General features: G+C 59.0%; 1 protein-coding gene and 1 long non-coding RNA gene across 2 annotated transcripts; both read right to left on the bottom strand.

Moving 5' to 3' along the window:
• Nucleotides 1-1,060: 1,060 nt before the first annotated feature.
• LOC119103790 (uncharacterized) lies at nt 1,061-2,234 on the bottom strand. The gene is made up of 3 exons (XR_005094811.1): nt 2,198-2,234; nt 1,755-1,854; nt 1,061-1,420 (listed from the first exon to the last, which is right to left on the bottom strand). It is a non-coding gene; the product is annotated as an uncharacterized LOC119103790 (long non-coding RNA).
• LOC119103225 (chorion peroxidase) lies at nt 1,751-18,708 on the bottom strand. Its single transcript, XM_037226666.1, has 17 exons — nt 18,640-18,708; nt 18,074-18,160; nt 16,635-16,689; nt 15,910-16,145; nt 15,283-15,354; nt 14,161-14,279; nt 10,414-10,511; nt 9,288-9,452; nt 8,632-8,811; nt 8,183-8,373; nt 7,677-7,863; nt 6,748-6,875; nt 6,208-6,410; nt 5,231-5,411; nt 4,424-4,582; nt 2,198-2,387; nt 1,751-1,854 (listed from the first exon to the last, which is right to left on the bottom strand). The coding sequence occupies exons 1-17, from the start codon at nt 18,688-18,690 to the stop codon at nt 1,751-1,753; spliced, it is 2,406 nt and encodes an 801-aa protein (XP_037082561.1). The 5' UTR covers nt 18,691-18,708.
• Between the last annotated feature and the right edge of the window lie 1,892 nt (nt 18,709-20,600).

The raw sequence follows: 20,600 nt of genomic DNA, 5'->3' as shown, positions 1-20,600 counted from the left end.
TGTCATCTGTCGGTCGCCGGTGGAAGCTCGATTGCGGCGGCGTGGCGGCGGGTGGGATGTGCGCGCCCGTAGTCACGCGCGCCGGCGGAGCTTTGCGGCTGCCGTTACTGCTCTGTGATACACTGTGCCTGGGGACCAGTGCAGTCAGCTGCGCTCTCATCCGCGGCGTCCAATTTCACCGCCTTGTGGTGATCATTGCCGGTTTGCCAAGAACCTGTCGTTTTGTAGGACCTTAGGTTTTGGGCGAAAATGAAAGCAGGTGAAGCCATTTTGCATGGGGGATCATTGTCGACGATAGTTATTTGCTGTGCTTCTGTACCAGCGTTAGTGGCATTTTAGAGGCGGCGTTGGTGACGGTGGACTTTTCTTACCTATATTCAACATTGACGCTGATAAATACAAAACTCGGGTGTCTAGGGTAGAGTGTGCAAAATCCATCACCCAGGGAACTGCACGACCACGGCTCGTGCGCCCTGTCTACATGGCGTACGTTGCCAGCAGCTGTATAGTAGTGGAATGCTCAGCTGTCTGTACCTTTTCTAGCTGTAGCCTGAAAAGTGGGTGTGCCACACCCACGACTGTTGGACCAGTGACGCGTAAAGCACGAGACCGGCTGACTGGGAGTGGCCGGTCCCCTGCCGTCCCTCGTCACACCCGCGGCCGTCGCGAGGGTGGAGGGGGGGGGGGGGGGGGGCAGTCTGGCCGGCCGCTGTCCCGTACGAGAGGTGGTCGCCTCTGCCTGCCACGAATCACGCCGAGGCGGACTGTCTGGGCGCAGTGCTCGGGTGGAGTGTCTGGGCGGAGTGTCTAGGTGAACTCTCCTGGCGGAGTGCTTGGGTTAAGTACTCGGGCAGAGTGCCCGGATGGAGTGCCCAGACAGAGTGCCCGGGCGGAGTGGTTAGGTCGAGGTCGGATCACACCGTCCGGCATGAGCCGTCCGCCGGGCCGGACCGAGCGACGCCCGTCGTCGCCCAGGACAGGCTCGGCGCCGCCGCGCCGGGGCGGGCGGCGTGGAATTCCTTGGGAGACACCGGCTGGCCGGGATACCGATTACTGCCGAAATATTCCGGGGCTTGGTAATCTATTTCACGAGAAATGGATGACTTGAAAAAACAATGTTCGTTTTAGAATAAGGTAGGGTGATTCTGCCTGGTTACGCATCCGCGAAGAACATGTCCATTCCTGACAGCTGCGTGGCCACCTGGCCAGCGGACCGGCTGCGCGTCACTGGGAGTACCTGCGCCCCGTCCCGAGCGTGGCTTCCGGTGAGCTGGGCCGGCCGGCGCCGGGGCGGTCCGCCCCGCACGGTGCCGGCCAGGCTCAGCTGACTCCCGCTGGGCGGAGCCGTCAGCGGCGCGGCAGCACGCTCCGCCAGCTCCTCATCTTCAACGAGGCTACACGCGAACAGGGCACCGGTGCTCTGCTGAAACAGGGACAGCAGGTAGTCGGGGCCGCGCAGTCTGAAGTGCGTCGGAATCGCATGGTGTTTCCCTCAGCAGCCGCTTCCTTTTCAGTCGCTCGCATCAGTCCTAGCCAACATATCGGAGCTGATCATCATGGCTAAACTTCTCGTCAACATGTCCGGCAACAGCGCTGTATCAAAACGGAACGAGAAACTGTCCACAGACGGTGGACCGGCCAAGCCGCTGTCTTGGGCCACCACTCTGCTGGAGCACGGATCACTACCACAGCCTGGAAAACGCCACTGTCAGGGGCATCTCTGAGCCGACGCCGGCGCGGCCGTCGGGTCTTACCCGGAGCGGAGGAACCCGTTACGCGGCACGGTACGCAGCGCCGGGAACGTGTGGCACAGCACGGAGGACCACGTGGTGGCCTGGATTTCCGCCAGCTGAGCTGCAGCACATCAGCCATCTCCCGTCACAGCGGTGGTCTCGGCCGCACCGAACGTGATAGTCACAAACAACGCGGGGCTGGTCGTCATCAGTGGTGACCGCATCTTTGAAACGCATAGACTTGGGCGACGCGCACGCGCGCCCGAAGCTCTTGCGTCCGTTGACGCACGCGGTATGGGTTTACGGACATATGTGACACAAGAGGACGATTATTTACACATCCCAGGAAGTTGTAAACGTCAGCATATCATGAAGACAGCGGGTTGCTAATGTTAGCCGTACCAGTCTGACAGCTCAGAGACATTTCCTAGACTCCTGTGGGCGGACGCCGGCGCCTCACTCACCCCGGCTGAACATCGAGCCGACGTGGTTGTAAAAGTGTCGGTCGGCGTACTTGAGCCGCGCGAACTGCTCGGCCAGGATGCACTGGAAGGTGGGGCCCAGTATGCCCTCAGCGGCCCGATTCTCGGCGACCCCGGCCACGTACAGGTCAATGTCCTCCACGGACCTGTACACGGAGCGCAGCCGCGATACCTGCGACACGGCACCGGGCGCTGTCGTCACGGGCAGATCAGGGGGACGTGGTGCCGTCACGGGCAGATCGGGGGGACGTGGTGTCGTCACCGGCAGATCAGGGGGACGTGGTGCCGTCACGGGCAGATCAGGGGGACGTGGTGCCGTCACGGGCAGGTCAGAGGGACGTGGTGCCGTCACGGGTAGGTCAGGGGGACGTGGTGCCGTCGTGGGCAGATCAGGGGGACGTGGTGTCGTCACGGGCAGGTCAGAGGGACGTGGTGTCGTCACGGGCAGATCAGGGGGACGTGGTGTCGTCACGGGCAAGTCAGGGGGATGTGGTGCAGTCATGGGCGGATCGGGGGGACGTGGTGTCGTCACGAGTAGGTCAGGGGGACGTGGTGTCGTCACGGGCAGGTCAGAGGGACGCGGTGTCACGAGTAGGCCAGGGGGACGTGGTGTCGTCACGGGCAGGTCAGGGGGACGTGGTGCCGTCACGGGCAGGTCAGAGGGACGTGGTGTCGTCACGGGCAAGTCAGGGGGATGTGGTGCAGTCATGGGCGGATCGGGTGGACGTGGTGTCGTCACGAGTAGGTCAGGGGGACGTGGTGTCGTCACGGGCAGGTCAGAGGGACGTGGTGTCGTCACGAGTAGGTCAGGGGGACGTGGTGTCGTCACGGGCAGATCAGGGGGACGTGGTGACGTCACGGGCAGCTCAGGGGGACGTGGTGTCGTCACGGGCAGATCAGGGGGACGTGGTGTCGTCACGGGCAAGTCAGGGGGACGTGGTGTCGTCACGGGCAGGTCAGGGGGACGTGGTGCCGTCACGGGTAGGTCAGGGGGACGTGGTGCCGTCACGGGTAGGTCAGGGGGACGTGGTGCCGTCGCGGGCAGATCAGGGGGACGTGGTGTCATCACGGGCAGGTCAGAGGGACGTGGTGTCGTCACGGGCAGATCAGGGGGACGTGGTGTCGTCACGGGCAAGTCAGGGGGATGTGGTGCAGTCATGGGCGGATCGGGGGGACGTGGTGTCGTCACGAGGAGGTCAGGGGGACGTGGTGTCGTCACGGGCGGATCAGGGAGACGTGGTGTCACGGGTAGGTCAGGGGGACGTGGTGTCGTCACGGGCAGATCAGGGGGACGTGGTGCAGTCACGGGCGGATCAGGGGGACGTGGTGTCGTCACGGGCAGATCAGGGGGACGTGGTGTCGTCACGGGCAAGTCAGGGGGACGTGGTGTCGTCACGGGCAGGTCAGGGGGACGTGGTGCCGTCACGGGTAGGTCAGGGGGACGTGGTGCCGTCACGGGTAGGTCAGGGGGACGTGGTGTCGTCACGGGCAGATCAGGGGGACGTGGTGCCGTCACGGGCAGATCAGGGGGACGTGGTGCAGTCACGGGCGGATCAGGGAGACGTGGTGTCACGGGTAGGTCAGGGGGACGTGGTGTCGTCACGGGCAGATCAGGGGGACGTGGTGCCGTCACGGGCGGATCAGGGGGACGTGGTGTCGTCACGGGCAGATCAGGGGGACGTGGTGCCGTCACGGGCACGTCAGGGGGACGTGGTGTCGTCACGGGCAGGTCAGGGGGACGTGGTGCCGTCACGGGTAGGTCAGGGGGACGTGGTGCCGTCACGGGTAGGTCAGGGGAACGTGGTGCCGTCGAGGGCAGATCAGGGGGACGTGGTGCAGTCACGGGCAGATCAGGGGGGACGTGGTGCCGTCACGGGTAGGTCAGGGGGACGTGATGCCGTCACGGGCAGATCAGGGGGACGTGGTGCCGTCACGGGCAGATCAGATGGCGGGGAGGCGTCACGAGCAGGTCAGGGGGCGGGGGGCGTCACGAGCGGGTCAGTGGGACGCGGTGCCCCGCTTGCCAACGTCAAACCGCAGCAACACATGCCTGCAGAATGACAAACAATGCGCTCAGCTCTTGGGCCTCTTGGCCAAAGCCACTTTTTCTCGGCTTGTCGCTGCTGATGACGCCACATATGGCCTGACGAGCCTGTGTTGGTTGCGAGCCAGCGTGACGGCGCCGGTCCGGCTCGTGGCTGAACTCACGGCGCGCGCCGACATGCCGGCGGCCAGCTGCCGCCAGGTGCTGACGGGCGCCGCCAGGCCAGGACAGGCGGCCCTGAGCGCGGTCCGCGCCTGCACGTAGGTGGTGATACCGTGGTCGCGGCCGCGCTGGATGTTGAGCGCCACCAGGTCCAGACCGTGCTGCCAGAGGGGAGTGGTCACCGACAACACGTTAGACGACGCTTCAGCGGACACTGGACTGCTGCCACGACCGCGCAGTGAGCGCGGGGGCGCATCGCTCTCTCTCTTCAGCGGACACTGGACTGTTGCCACGACCGCGCAGCGAGCGCAAGGGCGCATCGCTCTCTCTGAGCATGCCTTTTTTATCAGATGACCGCGTCTGGTTAACTGAGGAAGGAACTGCCGGAACGAAAATGCAGGAACTACTACCCAATGATGTAGTCGCGTTAGTTGTTCGCTTCTTTCCGTAACCTGTATAATGGAAGAAAAGCAAACAGCAAGACCGTTTTAATTTCCGGATGATCAGTTATGCCCACTCTAACAGCGTACCAGGAGAGAAGAAGCATCTTTTCACGGGACAGAGATCTTACGTCAGCAACTAAGATTGACATTGGCGTACGGTCCGGTTTGCCGAATGGGTGTTGTAATTCTCAGAGCGTTTCTCACCAAAAATTATGGACCGCTTATCAGGCGTCGCAAACCTGAGAAACACTATTCTGTGTTACAAAAATCACGGCTATCCACCATAACCCGAAGCCACCATGACAGCACCACAATGGGAGAGTCACAAAGCGGGCCACCTGGTCGGCTGCCAGGCGGCGGACTGACCTTGTGCCGGCCGCGGAAAAGCTTGCCGACGATCTCGCCGGAGAACGTAGTGTCCATGGCCTGTCCGGGCTGCTGCACCAGGCTGCGCGCCACGGCCAGTCTCATGCCCCGCTCCTGCAGCCGGGCGCCGGGGCTGAAGAACACGTCACTGAGCCGCACCGGCCGGCTCCCGCCCGCCACCCTGCCGGCAGGCCGGTGGAGGCTGGGTTCGATTCCCGCTGTAGAAAGCTTTCGCCGGCACCAGTTTGAACCAGTCTCGCCGACCGACCGAGCCTGGCTGTTACGTCAACTCGACGGCCTGTGGTGCCAGGGGCGTCTGAGAGCACAGATGCGCGTCCTCGTGTCACTCTGCCAGGGGCCTAGCTCGAGGCCGGGGACTGGAAAGAACAGAGAGTGAACAGACTCAAACTGCTGCCCTGCCACCTTGGCGCTCGCTCCTGTCACTGGCCGCCTAATGAAAGGCTTCGATGTGGACCATTGTGCCGAACAGCAGCGACACGAGCGGACTGTACCGGACAGTCCCGGTGCTTCCCACCGAACAGCTCATCTACGTGAATTGTGGAGCAATACCTTATCCGACCGGCTTTGTTTGGACCCATAACGGACCGCTCCTTCAGTGAAATCCAACCGCGCTGTGTTGTATTGCCACTGGACGACCGCGCTGTGGGGCCCAAGCAGCATTGTCCCTCGCGTGGACCGGCACATATCGCGCCGAGCCGTGAACCCCCACCGCACGCCCTGTCCAACGACCTCTACCAGACTGTCCCAATGTGTGGACCCCCCCACACAGCTCCTGTGCAAGGACTCATACCAGTCTGTCCCAATGTGTGGACCCCTCCACACAGCTCCTGTACAAGAACTCATACCAGCCTGTCCTCATGTGCGGCCCCCTACCGCACAGGTCCCGTACAAGGGCTCATACCAGCCTGTCCTCATGTGTGGCCCCCAGCGGGTCGCTCCCGCGTGTGGACCCGTACTTGACCACGCCTGACACCAGGGAGTGTCCGAAGCGGAAGGCGGCCGCGGAGAACTCGTTGATGATGCCCGGGTGGAGGGCGGGCATGTAGCGGGCCGGCCGGTCCAGCCGCAGCCTCCGCACCAACGACGGACCCAGCACGATCGGCAGCCACTCCTCGTACGTGATCTTCTGCATCAGCGCCACATTCAGGGCCCGGGCCTCCTGAAACAGGCGCGTGATCACGTGTGTCGACCGTGGTCAGCACCGGCCGGCGCCCAGCACCTGTCTACGGTACTGTCGTCCGTTTTTTCATGTTCATCTTAAATATTTCACATTGCATCGTTTGTCACTGGGTTAAGGTGCTAGACATTCCATGATAAATAACTTGGGAAGCGGGTTTTTGCTCGAGTCCGTGGCAAATTCAACCCCCGACCAAGCATGCCTCTGTGAGGCTCGAATAAGAGTGGTTAACCTGGCCAAGCCAGCGCCCACGCCATTCTAACAAGGGCAAGCAGTCTGGCACTAGAACACCTGCGTGACTGCGGGCTTGCAACGCTACCTGAAACAGGTCCTCTTCGGACGCGGCTGGGTTCAGCCTCTTCAGACGGTCGGCGATGTGGTTGTGCATGATGGCCCAGATGTTATGCATCAGCGTCAGCGAGATCTGCTCGTTCACGCGCGAGTCGCCTGCTGCCACAACGCACGTCATCGCATGGACGAGCGTCACCAACCATCCGGTGAACGGATGCATAAGGCCGTTGGTGTGTGCTGTATGTTTTCGAAGTACGTCCTACAACGCACGGAAATTCAACGTTCCAATGCAGGACGGGCGTCCGGAGGCCGCTCACATTACGCGGGGATCGGTTTTATGGACGGCGTGCGGACTTCAGCTGGTGCGCCATGTTTTGAGCGATCTAAACCGGCTGCTCGTCCGTTTTGTGACTGAAAAATACGATGAGAGAGCAGATTGGCTTGGCACTGTGTGATAATGTGTGTGCGACTGTTTGCGCGAGATGCGCAGGACTTATATTCAAATTTTCACCGCGTTCATTTTACCGCAACGGTCATAAAAGGGCAAAATGTACGAGGATGCGCTCAAAGTAAACACATAAAAATACAAAAAGGCCGCGTGTACGTCGGCGTCAGCGTCAGGAAGTAGACGCCTTCTGCCCACGTGCCCGGTAGCAGTTCCCTTGCCCACCTCTCCACCTACCCTGTAGCAGTCCGCTGCCCCACCTCTCCATCTGCTCAGTAGCAGTCCGCCCTTCCGTCTCCTCACCTGCTCGGTAATAGTTCCCTGACCCACCTCCCCACCTGCCCGGTAGCAGTCGGCTGTCCCGTCTCCCACCTGCCCGGTAGCACTTCTCTGCCCCGTCTCCCCACCTGCCCGGTAATAGTTCCCTGACCCACCTCCCCACCTGCCCGGTAGCACTCTCCCGCCCCGTTTCCCGAACTGCCCGGTAACACTCTCCCGCCCGATGTGCCCACCTGCCCGGTAGCAGATGCCGTTGCCGGCGTTCTCGACGCAGCCCTCGGCACCGTGCGGCAGGCGCGGCAGCCGGCCGTCGCGGGAGAGCCGCAGGCGGCGGGAGCGGCCCCGGCGCAGCTGCGCCAGGCCCGCCAAGTCGCTGCCGTACACGTTGCTGCCATCGATCCAGTGCGTGATCTGGTTCAGCTGAGGGTGGCCGACACACGCCGAGTGACGTCAGGGCGTCACGGATAACCAGAGGCGCCACGCTGCTGCACGCTGCTGTTCTAATGTACGTGACAGCTGACACCGGCTCTGTTAGTGGAACCCAGCGACCTGCTGCGTTTTCTCATGCGAACGATGATGTCCCTTCCAAGCGAATACGCACGCAGAAGCGCATGATAACGCCCTGCCCCAGAGTAACCAGACAGCCGCCAGTCCAAACAGTTGACGACGGTGGCAGCAACCGTGCCTGCGCTGGGCGCTGGCTCGGAGGCGCCGCTCAGAGGCAGCGCTGCCCGCCTACCTGCTGGGCTGGCTCATTGACGCAGCTGCGACCCAGCGCCGGGATGCTGCGCAGGAAGTTGAGGCAGCGCACCCCGTGCCGCGCGTAGAACGGGTCATTGGCGGCCACCTCGATGGGGAAACACTCAGGCAGGCGACGCACGACGTCCCGTGGCACGCCGCGCGTGCAGCAGTCCAGGCCGGTCGTCGCGTCTGGAGGCGACGAGCAGTGGCGATCTGACCGATGGCTGTTCAGTGCCCATACCGTTAGAGCAAAGTCGGAACTCTGGCAATCCAGTGCCAGTCGAGACAGATGATTTGCGGCACACATCTCAAGACGGAAGGCTGACGAGCGAGGAGAGTTCAAAGATACACAACACACACACACACGTTGAAGCAAGGCTGGGCTGCTCCCGCGCGCAGTCACCCAGCGTCCGTGCGCGCGGTAGTGCCACCCGCGTGCATACTCACTCGACCTCTGGACGGGCACGTGCGTGATGTCGTGGTCCAGGAACTGCCCCCACTGCATCACGGACAGGGTGTGCGTCCGCGAGTCGACGCCCTCGCGGACGCGGGTGCAGCGCGCGCTGATGAGCCTCGCCGACGGCAGCGGCGTGCCGCCGACGCCGGCCGTGCGGGGCTGCAGGATGCCTGCGGGCCGCCGGGACGGCATCAGGTGAGCGCCGCCGGCGGCGGCCGGTGGCGCCGGCGCGGGACGCGATCGGAGGGGAAGTAGCGGGCGACGGGGCACCTCGCAAGGCGACTAGGGCTCTGCGTTCAGAGGGGAAGTTACACGGGGAGATCACGGGAACGGCATCACTGAACACAATGAAGCATTCGACGTGAACCAAATGAGAGCATGCTTGAGGACACCGTCACTAACTTAGTCATCCGACTCGCGACTGAAAAGCACGGACGCTCTACAACGGTCCAAATTAACGCGTCAACGCATGCGTACGCTCCGGAGTGCACCATTCTGTATCTCCTCCCCTCCCACATCTGAAGCAGCTGAGAGCGAAACCATGTCAAACTTTGCGGCGCACGCGCACGTCGCCACCGCCTGCCGTGCGCGGACAGCCGTGGCTGCGACCTCGACGGTGCGGTACGTGACAGGATCGGTGACCGACCGTCGGGGTAGGTGCTGCGGTGGATCCGGATCAGGGGAGTGCCAGCGCTGCCCCATAATGGCTGCGCCTCGTTGTTGCACGTGCCGTCCATGGTGCGATACGGACCGCGACCGCACGACGTGGGTCTCGTAGTGGCGCAGGCGATGCGTGAGGTCTGGCCGGTCCCTGACGATGGCCGAGTGGGCGTCTTACATTGGACGAGATAAGGTGCGGGAGTCAAGCAAGCCAGATGAGCCATTCATATGTGACGCTTTCGGATCGAGGCCCGACACAGCCGACCGCAGTCTTGTGCCGCTGCCTGCCTTTTAAAACATCCGCTGTGGACATCAGCGCTCGAGTAGCGCCTCCCAAAGTGACGTCAGCGTTCCAGAAGCGTCTCCCAAAGGGACGTCAGCGCTCCAGTAACGTCTCCCAAAGTGACATAAGCGCTCCGGTAGCGTGCCCTAAAGTGACGTCAGCGCTCGAGTAGCGCCTCCCAAAGTGACGTCAGCGCTCCAGTAGCGTCTCCCAAAGTGATGTCAGCGCTCCAGTAGCGTCTCCCAAAGTGACATAAGCACTCGAGTAGCGTCTCCCAAAGTGACATAAGCACTCGAGTAGCGCCTCCCAAAGTGACGTCAGCGCTCCAGTAGCGTCTCCCAAAGTGACATAAGCGCTAGAGTAGCGTCTCCCAAAGTGACATAAGCGCTCGAGTAGCGTCTCCCAAAGTGACGTCAGCGCTCGAGTAGCGCCTCCCAAAGTGACGTCAGCGCTCCAGTAGCGTCTCCCAAAGTGACATAAGCACTCGAGTAGCGTCTCCCAAAGTGACGTCAGCGCCCCAGAAGCGTCTCTCAAAGTGACGTCAGCGCTCCAGAAGCGTCTCCCAAAGTGACGTCAGCGCTCCAGTAGTGTCTCCCAAAGTGACATAAGCGTTCGAGTAGCGTCTCCCAAAGTGACGTTAACGCTCGAGTAGCGTCTCCCGAAGCGAAATTTGCACGCGCACGCTCGTGCAAGTGTCACTTTGGGGCAGCACATAATGGCATGCATTATATCGCCGGGTGTTGGCTATCAAATGAGCACAGGAGTCCCGATGTGCAGCACCGCTTGGCTGGAGCGCCTGCTGTGTAGTCGGCACGTGCCGCCCACTTACTGCTGTCCGTCGGCTGGGCGCTGGCGCCGTTCAGAACGGTCCGAATGGCAGAGGGGTAGATCAGCTCCGACACGGGCAGCTGCTGGCCCTGGCCGAGACTACGGACACAGGCACACCTGCTGTCGGCCCCCGGGTGACGTAACCAGCTCCGACACGGGCAGCTGCTGGCCCTGGCCGAGACTACGGACACTGTCACACCGGCTGTCGGCCCCGAGTGGCGCAACCACGGACTACGGCAAGGCTCGTGAGTAAGGCAGCTTGCAGGCAGCTGTATTCGGGATGGCATTTAGTGGCCCAATGATCTCGCGTCGCAGTTTTCAGTATCCAGAGCCAAGATCAACAAAGACCAGCGACCAACGAATGACACGTGCTCTTAAGTGTTTTTAGTTGGCTTCAGTCAGGAACCAACGAATGCAGCCTGTCATCCAGCATCGCCCTCTAATATAGAACCTTGGGCTGAGAATGGACCGCGTTCACTCAGCGTGCTTTGGGGGTGGGAAGGAATTGTCTACCGGTGTCTGCTGCGGCTGACATGTTGTAGACTGAGCGCTGGGTAGACGGGTGCCTCTGTCCATAGACGTAGGAACATTTCAAAAAGTGTTGGGGGGCCAAGCTCAGAGCGTACTTTAGGAACGTTTCTGGAAAGCAGGCCCGATGACCGGGGGGGGGGGGGGGGATAGAGATGGAGCTTGTTATCGCTCTTTATTAAAATGTCCCGGCTGCTATGCTAGATATGCATCCAGAGCTGTTTTTCATTGGTACGCAGTCTTACCCATTCGGCTCATTCATGTCATTCAGGAAATAATAAAATCGACTCATCTATGCTATCCAGCTTCCCAAGATTATTTGTCCATTTCAACATTGCCTTTCTTGGGACGCAAAATTACACGAGAGCGTAGGCATTTTGGGTCATTGAGGGGGTATCTGCCTTCAAAGGCTAGGTGCCAAAATACGGCCTGAGCATAGGCTGGTGAGAATTTTAAATGTGAATGGATGGCTCACAGTGTGACAGATTTTTTATGCGCCTTCATTTCGCTTGCTCCTTTTCAAGAGATAAGGCTTGTCACAGCATTTTAGGCAGACACAAATTCGGGAGCTTGAATCTGCCAAGAGCAAGGTGACAAAAGCCCTACAACTGGATATTTTTCTTTAACAACCAGGCCGCAGAATGGAGGCCCTTCTGAAATGATTTATTTATCTGAGCCCAGCTCCCGTCCGCCGTCGGCGGCCACTGCCTAGCCCCGGCTATCTTCCGCATGCCTGACTGCGAACTAATCTTATGGCTGCTTTGTTGCATATTTCTGGATCAGCATTGCTACTTACTGGTGTGTGAAGCATGCTGGACACTTGCAATAGTATCTTTTCCCGAATTATCTTCCCTTACACTAGACAACCCCAGAAAAAAACCTCCGGGAAGCTGCCTGCCTTATATGTGAACTGGCCCAACGGACATTTAATTGACCATCATTCAACGTAGACTTGATCTGCTGTTGTGTGTAGACAGGGGCGTAGTCAGAGCCTGCCTAAGGAGGAGCGCAGGGTTGACAAAAGCCCCTCTTATGGTGTCCCCCAAAATCCCCGTATATGGCTTACTGTTCACATGAGATATGGTTTTCTTCGTTTCATTATTTTTACCTTGCAACCAGAACAGAAACCAGAAGCTACCGTGAGATCAATTCTGCCTGCATCTTGAAATCAGGCGTTGAACGACTGCATTGAATACATCACTGGTGCCCTCAATTTACAATGGTTTAGTGACCTCTTTATAAACCGGTAGAATTCAGAAGCTCTGTCAGAATGTTTTATCTGGGTTCTACAGGCATTAAGGACATCACGAAGGTCGATATGTTTGATCGAAATTTGATTATGAAAATTTGATTGTAAATCGAGTGGTCAACAATGTGCACTAACATGACCAAGCCATGTTTGTCTGGAAATGTTTCACATTCGGGCAGAACTGATAACTGATACAATTTATGTGACGTGACTTTTTAGCATGCGCGCTCGCAAATCTTAGCAACAAAGGGCTCGACGCCAGGCGTTGCAGTCTCCGTAGGCCGCGTAGCGTCGGCTCAGCAGCTGATGTTGAGCTGTGGTCAATGGGTGGACGAAAATGACGACGCTTCTGCGAGAAGCATCTTTGAACGCTCGAGGACATCACATCTTACACTAAGAAGACATTTTGAGCGCATACTTCACGTGTCTTATTTTCAAACCGATAACAATAGACTGGCGCTTAAAGCGCCACGAAGTGGTGCTGGAATTTGATGATGGAACTGAAAGAGTAAAGGTAGAATCCCCATTTTTGTGTTTCTGTTACTATTAATCTGTCCAGAACACAGATTAACACGGCGCCCGCCGTCTGGCGGCACTTGCAGTGGCCGAAACCCTTCGGTTTTACGGATGCTGCAACCCAGGCCGTCGCTATCCTTGCTCTCCAGGTTACGGGCGGGCATGTTCAAATCTTTCTGTCATTTTTTCACTTACCCATTCTGAACAAGTAAACGTTCTCAGGCATACATGGAATGACCTTTCTCGTTTTTTAAATTCATTCCGACCCACTCTATTCAACAATAATGAGAGCCCTACTCTACTCAGCAATAGTGAGATCCCTTATTTCCTTCTGCATAAGGGTCCGCTTGAGCAGAACACCAGGGGTACATTACCGGTTCCAGTCAAGGGCCAAAGGACCACTTTGCCCCATCGCGAGGCGTCTTCTGGCTGTCATTCTGGTGACACGGGGCGGGATCTCCCGGTCGATCCGGAGGCCATGAGAAGGATATATCTTATCATATTGTCCCCATCCCTGACACGGGAAGTCTTCTGACCCGCGCAGTTGGCTCCGGATCAGAAAAGGAACCCTCATTGACGCAATAACATGCCTGATCGCCGCAGGTGGTCTATTGTCATATATACTACAGTTCCGCGTTTTTTACTTGCTCTTCAGAGATATTGAGGACTCCCTGAACGTAGATTGTGGATGAAATGGGATCCCAAATTTGTATTAACATGGCTAATCCATGTTCGTCTTGAAATGTTCAAGATTCAGCCAGAACTGATTACTGATAAAAACTGCAATATGGTTTTTGAACATGCACACTCGCAAGTCACAGTAACAACAGCCTCGACGCCCGACCTTACAGCCTCCATGGGCCGCGCGGCGTCAGCCTGTGGCTGTGACACTAAGCGATGGCCAATAAGCAAACGAAAAAGATGACGCATCATGGGGAAGATGCCTGGTGAACTAGGCAAATCGGCATGTACGTTTAACGTGGTGCAAAAGTAAGCTAAACGCAACCTTAATCTGGAAAGTGGGGGGGGGGGGGGGCAGTTAAAACTGCTGCCCTCCCTCGAAAAGTGGGGGGTAAGGCCTCCCTGCCCCCTATTCTTACAACCATGCGTCTGTCAGACGTTTGCTGGGAGCTGTTTGCGGTGCACCGTGAGGATGGTGTGGTTAGGTTAGGTAAGCTTGGGTTACGTTAGGCTAGGTTGGGACGCTTACCGCACTTGTTAACTGCGCGCCATGAGGATGGTGTTCCCTACCAGACGCCTTCTGGGCCTGTTTACTGTGCGCAAGGAGGTTGGTGTTCCCTGCCAGACGCTTTCTGGGCCTGTTAACTGCGCGCAAGGAGGACGGTGTTCCCTGCCAGACGCTTTCTGGGCCTGTTTACTGCGCGCAAGGAGGATGGTGTTCTCTGCCAGACGCTTTCTGGGCCTGTTAACTGCACGCGGTGTGGTCAGAGTTACCTGGCAGCCACCTGCTGCAGGTTTCGGACGGCCTGGATGCCCTGCCTGATGATGGCCGGGGTGGTGCGGAACTGCAGCAGGCTCACGCCGGATGGTGTCAGCCCACCCACCGTCGACAGCTGCGGTCAGGTCATGTCAGGTCAGATCAGACCACGGCGTTGGCTCGTGATGGCCAGTTCCGTCGACCGAGCCTGGTGCTGAACCGAGGGGCGCAGACGCTATAACTCACAACAAAGAGCGAGTGTCGGCCGGAATAGGTGGTCTCTCTCGAGATTCAGCACGCCCATTGTAATACAGATGTGACGCTCGCCATCTTACAGAGACTTAAAAGAACGGCATATTGATTGACATTGTTCTAATTGCTGTCGATTTTTTTATGCATCAGTGAATGGAAATGTGACTATTCAGTAAAAAGTCACCAACAAACTGTTTAGAGATGAGACACCTTTGCTAACCCTATTCCTTCACATTCGCCCTTATTCCTCGTGGAATAAACAGGAGAATGAAAATATGAATGCGATATTTCTGTCAAATGCCTTTATTAAAACAAGCCCCAATTGAGATTTCACGCATTTTAAACATTTTAAGTGTTCATTTGGATAAAGTCATTGAGCCGAAATATCACATCTCTCTCCCCTCTCTCTCTCTCTCTCTCTCTCTCTCTCTCTCTCTCTCTCTCTCTCTCTCTCTCTCTCTCTCTCTCTCTCTCTCTCTCTCTCTCTCTCTCTCTCTCTCTCTCTCTCTCTCTCTCTCTCTCTCTCTCTCTCTCTCTCTCTCTCTCTCTCTTTCTCCCTCTCTCTCTTTTTTTCTCTCTCTCTCTCTTTATTCTCCCCTTAGTTCTACGAGAAATAAGGCTATTAGCACTGTCTCATTTATATGCACACCACTCCTCGTAAATGCACTTAACGGATTCTAAGCCTTAGATATCAACGGTGAGATGGCAGACGCACGAAGAACGGCTAAGCATATTGTTACAGGCAACCACTTTATGTACGTATGTCAGTGATGACATTAAGACTGATTTGATGGCGGTGATTTAATCCATATGACATATCTATGCAACACACATCTACAATCCTTGTTTGGGCCATTGTGAGCACATGATGTGCCTTGTTGCCCTACCTGGTTTCTGATGTTGGTGAGCTGCTGGTTCAACTGCCTGAGGGTGTTCGTCATCAGTCTAAGAGTGGATGGCTGTGGAGAGAGTATACATGTGGTAAGCCACTTGGGTGATAGCTTAGCGCCAAAGGTGTGACACAAACCCCCCCATTGAGATTTAACGCATTTCGAACGTTCAAGAAACGGTGCCTCTGACAGGTGTAGAGACAAAGACGGGGGTAAGGAAGCTCTCGTCGTAGGAGAATTGTGATAAAGATGGTGACAAAGTAAGCTGTTTGTTTTAAAACAGGTTTCATTTTGTTTTTATGATGATAGGCAGCTCTGACTAACCGGTTGACCTGCCGTATCGTAACATTACTCGGGCCAATCTCACGCTCCGGCCGTCTGCTTCCACCTGCAAACTTTGCCCAGGTATTGACCGGTGACGACGCTGCCAGTCCGCCAGCAGCGGGCCGCCGGGCCGGCAGCCGCACGGCCGCCGCCTGCTGGCCCGTACCCGGCGGGCCGACAGGGCCGTCTGACCTGTTGACCGGTGCCTGCTGGCCCGTACACGGCGGGCCGGCAGGGCCGTCTGACCTGTTGACCGCCGCCTGCTGGCCCGTACCCGGCGGGCCGACAGAGCCGTCTGACCTGTTGACCGGTGCCTGCTGGAGCCGGGAGGGTCACCCGTGGCACAGCCAGGGGTGTCGGGAGGGACGGGAGCAGCCCTGCCGGGTTCGCGGCGGGCGCCGTCGGCAGCTGCTGCGCTCCGGGCACTGTCGGCAGCTGCTGCGCTCCGGGCACTGTCGGCAGCTGCTGCGCTCCGGGCAGTTGAGCCAGGCCGGGCAGCTGGGTGAGCGTCGATGCCAGATTCTGGACCGGCGCGACTGCAGGGGACAGGGGAGGCATGTGATGACGCGTCTGACGCGGCGCCGCCAGCCCGCGACCAGCGCCGTCCTGACAGCGACGAGCGCGCGCACTGCTCTGGGCGTCGCACCGCGCTGAACGCAGGGCTTCTGGCCGGGCCGCAGGGCGTGGGCGAGCTGCGACGGTGTACAGGGCACGTCACACCAGCGCTCGGTCATTCGACCGCCTGCACTGCCAGCCCCGCAGCACGCATACAGCTCCGCCAGGGGCTCCGTCACGGAGTGGGGACCGCGGCAAGTCATTTTAAAAACAGCGCTCGAATGTACGTTTGTAACTATTGTGTTACGGGTAAAAATGAGACGTTTCGAGACATCGCCACCCCGGCCGCAAAATGACGTCATTCGTCAGCAGGCCCGATCATCATCTCGTCGTCAGCTGTTGATCGACGATGGAGCTCACATGCATCCTGCGGCCGCCCGCGTGACCGCCGGGTCAAGGTCGTGACCTACCAGCAGCGGCGGGCGTAGCTGGCGGCCGAGGTAGGGCACCCAGACCCGGCAGCAGCTGAAACAGGGCCGGGGTCAGACGACCGTCACGGCCCCTGTCGCCAGGTCTGTACATCCGCGCGGCACCCCTGTCGCCAGGTCTGTACATCCGTCTGTACATCGGCGCGGTACCCCTGTCGCCAGGTCTGTACATCCGCGCGGCACCCCGGTGTCTGTACATCCGCGCGGCACCCCTGTCGCCAGGTCTGTACATCCGCGCGGTACCCCTGTCACCAGGTATGTACATCCGCACGACACCCCTGTCGCCAGGTCTGTACATCCGCGCGGCATCCCTGTCGCCAGGCGCCGAGCGGGTGTACAGCACGCCGTGAAAGGTCGCGGTGGAGGGACGCCCAGTGTGGTGCTGGTGGGCGGGCCTCGCAACGGCAGCTGAGTCATTTCCGGGCCGTGGACGTTTGTTTGTCTTTCTGTACATATTTAGTTCGAACTTTTTCATAGGATGTATTTCTGGGATCAGTGCCGACGCTAAGCAGTGTTTGTTGCGTAAGCCCTGACACCATGCCGCCATCCAATAGTGAAATCTGGGTCAGCGGAGAATTTTGAATCGAAAGGTCAACGTGCGTAGTGTTCGGCCCGTCCCGTCACGCCCACCACCACCTGACCTTTCGTGCGGCTGCTATCACCAGCTTAGGTCATCCCAGTCAAGGGCAAATTAAGCAGCGCTTAAAGCGACCCGACCCTGCCCTGCCAAATGTAAGTGAACCGGGGGATATACACTGTAACCAACTGAGATACCGGGCGGGGCTTGAAGGGGGATGGTATTTATTCGGTCCAATTATAATTAATTAGTGAGGATTAGATGGTGAGGCTTAATTCATTAATGAGTAAAATTTAATCAATTTGTGGGGCAACAGCAAGGCCACCCGTGAGACCTCAGGTGCCCAGCCTTACCCCGCACAAGCACCTTCTTTGTGCGTACCGGCGGCCGCTCGTGCGGGCCGGAGGTCTAGGCCGGACCGCCCCGGCCAGGGCGGCGCTCTAGGCGGCTCATCACCCTCCTTGTGCGCACAGGCGGCCGCTCGTGCGCGCCGGAGGTCTAGGCCGGACCGCCCCGGCCAGGGCGGCGCTCTAGGCGGCTCATCACCTTCTTTGTGCGCACAGGCGGCCGCTCGTGCGGGCCGGAGGTCTAGGGCGGCGCTCTAGGCGGCTCACCGCCGGTGCCCGCTGCATGCCGTAGTGGGACGGATTTGCGCCAATCGGGTGAGGCCGTGAGTAAAGGAAGCGAGTCCACCTCTGGAGATGGACTGTTCACGTCTGAGAACGACAAACGGCGCACACCCTTTGCCACGATCGCCATGCGTCATCATGTGCATGGCGCCATGGCACTATGTGCACGCTAATGGAACTGGCCGGGTATGAGCGCATACAACGCGCTTTCTCACCGTTTGAGTCAATTGCGGGAGTCCGAGGAGTTGACACCTCACGCTCTCCAGGCCTATCGTCGTCAACACCAAGACCACGCACGCGATCTGAAATTAGACTGGTGTTTAATGGCCTGTGGCGCGAAGCTTGCAGACCCAGCGACCAGCTTCAGATAACGTTCCTCGGCGGCTCGCTTCTGCCTGCAGTACTGTAAGGCTGACACCCGAAGCAACATCACACCAGAGAGCCGATAGACCGTGTGATAAAACGATACCTGCCCGCTCACTGAGCCGTTGAAACGCACGGCCGAGCCGGCAGAGGGTAACCTCCTTCCTGCTCCTCTTGGTCACGTTTGTACAGACCCAAAAGGCATACCACGATTACGATAGACACCTGACGCCATGTGCGCACCAACAGATGGCTCCACCATCGCACCGATATTCAGCAATTTTCACCACAGAGCACGCAACGCGACGGGACATCGCGGCCTGTGCGCATCTGTCCCACGCCAGCGTGCCCGTCGATGTTCCCACGAGACCTGACCGGGCGGTGACCGGTGAGCGCGCCCGAGAGCCATGACACGTACCGCCGGGAGTGGACGAGCCTCCATGGCGCGGCGATGCGCGCGCCGCGGCATCACGACTGCCTGCGAGAGCCGCCGCAGGGACACAGCGTCGGCCCGCCGTCACAGCCGTCCCGACCAAGGACAAGCCGAACAAATGTCGCCAGATCGAGCCGTCAATCACGGCGCGAGCGGGGCTCCGGCGGCGCGGCCGTGGGTGTGGGCGGCTCCGGCGGCGCGGCGGCGGCGCCGCGGTGGTGTGGCGGCGTCGGCGCACGTGAAGCACGTCGCGGCGCCTCTGCCATGGCGTACCACCCACCGCACTGGCCATATCAGTGCTCAGGAGCCACCTCGCAACCGGGATTTGAACCCGGGCCCCCACGCGGGAGTCCGGCGCGCTAACCACTCGGCCGTTACGCCTCCTGGGCGCGGCAACCACTCGGTCATTAAGCCTCCTATTGGTCGTTAGTGAAGGCGGTCTTTCAATGAGGCAGCTATAGATAATTCATCTCTTTCAGTAACGCCGCGGCCATGCGTTCGACGGGTGCTGACGCCTGGCGTGCCAGGTGGCTCGTCTCCCCTACGCAGTGCCATCGCAGTCTGTGGCTGGCTATTGTAAGTCAGGACGTATTGTAACGACAAAGGCTTACACGAGAACCACTCAGCCGCGAACATCAGCGCCCACACAGCTGACGTGCCCTGCAAACATCAACGTCCACCCAGCTGATGTGTCCGAAAAACACTAACCGCAGCCAGCCGCAGACAGCGACACATTCCCTGACCGCCCACACTGGGTTCATTCATTGCCACGACATAGGCCAGCGGGCAGCCAGGTCGCGCGGACCCTAGAGGTGCTGCGCAGGGGCACCGTATCCTGGTAGGACGTCTGTCACGCCTCCCGGCAAGACGGTTTGATGGCGGCGCAGGCCGTGTGGTGTCCTGTCCTGGCGGCTGCGTCGCCCGTGGGAGCCCGCGCCATCAGACACCTTCACAAGCCCTCGACCAAAGCAGACGTGTAACACTTCGCCGATCAGACCCCCAGACCCGCGATCAGAGCAGAGGTATAGCACTTCGCCGACCACAGACGCCGGCAAGCAGGACAGCTAACTGGCCTGAAGGTCACATTCACAATAAATTGCTAGCTTGCCCTCACCACGCCGTCAGTTAAGGAAATCGACACTGCAAAAGAACAATTGAGAACTAGAAAACACGCGCAACAGTGCAGCCTCTCAACTAATCGGTCCTTAAATCTGCACTATCCCTCTACCTTAAGGCCGGTCCATGGTAGCGGCACTTGCGGTCTCAAATGGATTTGAATCCCTCCAGCGACGTCGTGTCGCCCGTCTCAGTTCCCGCAGCATCTCTGTGGACGGCAGAGCTGCCGCTGCCGAAGCGGAGGACCAGGTCCGGCCATACATCCTCCAGGCTCCCGCCCTTTTCCGCTCCGCGTGCTCCGGACCAATAAGGACCGCTGCTCCTTACACGTCAAAAGCGTTATTTACGCATCCACCGCAGCCCACATGAGCGGGGCGAATGCAGCGCAGAGCCGTGACCTATGCGACTAGAACATATCTAACGCATACGGACGAACGAAGCTCGTACGCGCCACCCGGTGTTTCGCTCTGCTTTAAAGCAGCCATCTCTGACAACAGCTTTCAGCAATCGTATGAAGATTTGTATGATCATTAATAATCCCCTCGAATCAATTCTCGAGTGAACGAGGAAGAGCGGGTTGAGCAGGAGGCACGAGTCATCACCGAAGCCCGCTCGCGGAGCCCGTCTGGACATGCGGGGATGGAGCCTCCCGCTTCAGGCCACGCGCCTTGACACACGCATCCAGCGAGCGCATGCAGGAGAAAGGCACCAGGATAGTCGTGCCTTCCACTGGACACGAGCGATGAGGTGGTGACTCGTGCTCAGAGCAGCGTGACGAACCGTTCCGGGACTTCAGTGCCTCCCGCACGTCAGCTCGCAGGCCCCGCGGT

This window comes from Pollicipes pollicipes, unplaced genomic scaffold (genome assembly GCF_011947565.3).
Source record: "Pollicipes pollicipes isolate AB1234 unplaced genomic scaffold, Ppol_2.1 Scaffold_5724;HRSCAF=6776_pilon_pilon_pilon, whole genome shotgun sequence".
Lineage (NCBI taxonomy): Eukaryota > Metazoa > Arthropoda > Thecostraca > Pollicipedomorpha > Pollicipedidae > Pollicipes > Pollicipes pollicipes.
Note: the sequence above shows the minus strand (reverse complement) of the source record. Positions and strands in the feature narration are given on the sequence as shown.

Coding starts and splice junctions, on each gene's coding strand:
- LOC119103225 (XM_037226666.1), bottom strand. CDS start 18,690: ATGCCGCGGCGCGCGCATCGCCGCGCCATGGAGGCTCGTCCACTCCCG. Junction 8,374..8,631: donor CGTGCCCGTCCAGAGGTCGA/GTGAGTATGCAC, acceptor CGTCGCCTCCAG/ACGCGACGACCGGCCTGGAC. Junction 2,388..4,423: donor CCGGCATGTCGGCGCGCGCC/GTGAGTTCAGCC, acceptor GCCGTGTCGCAG/GTATCGCGGCTGCGCTCCGT.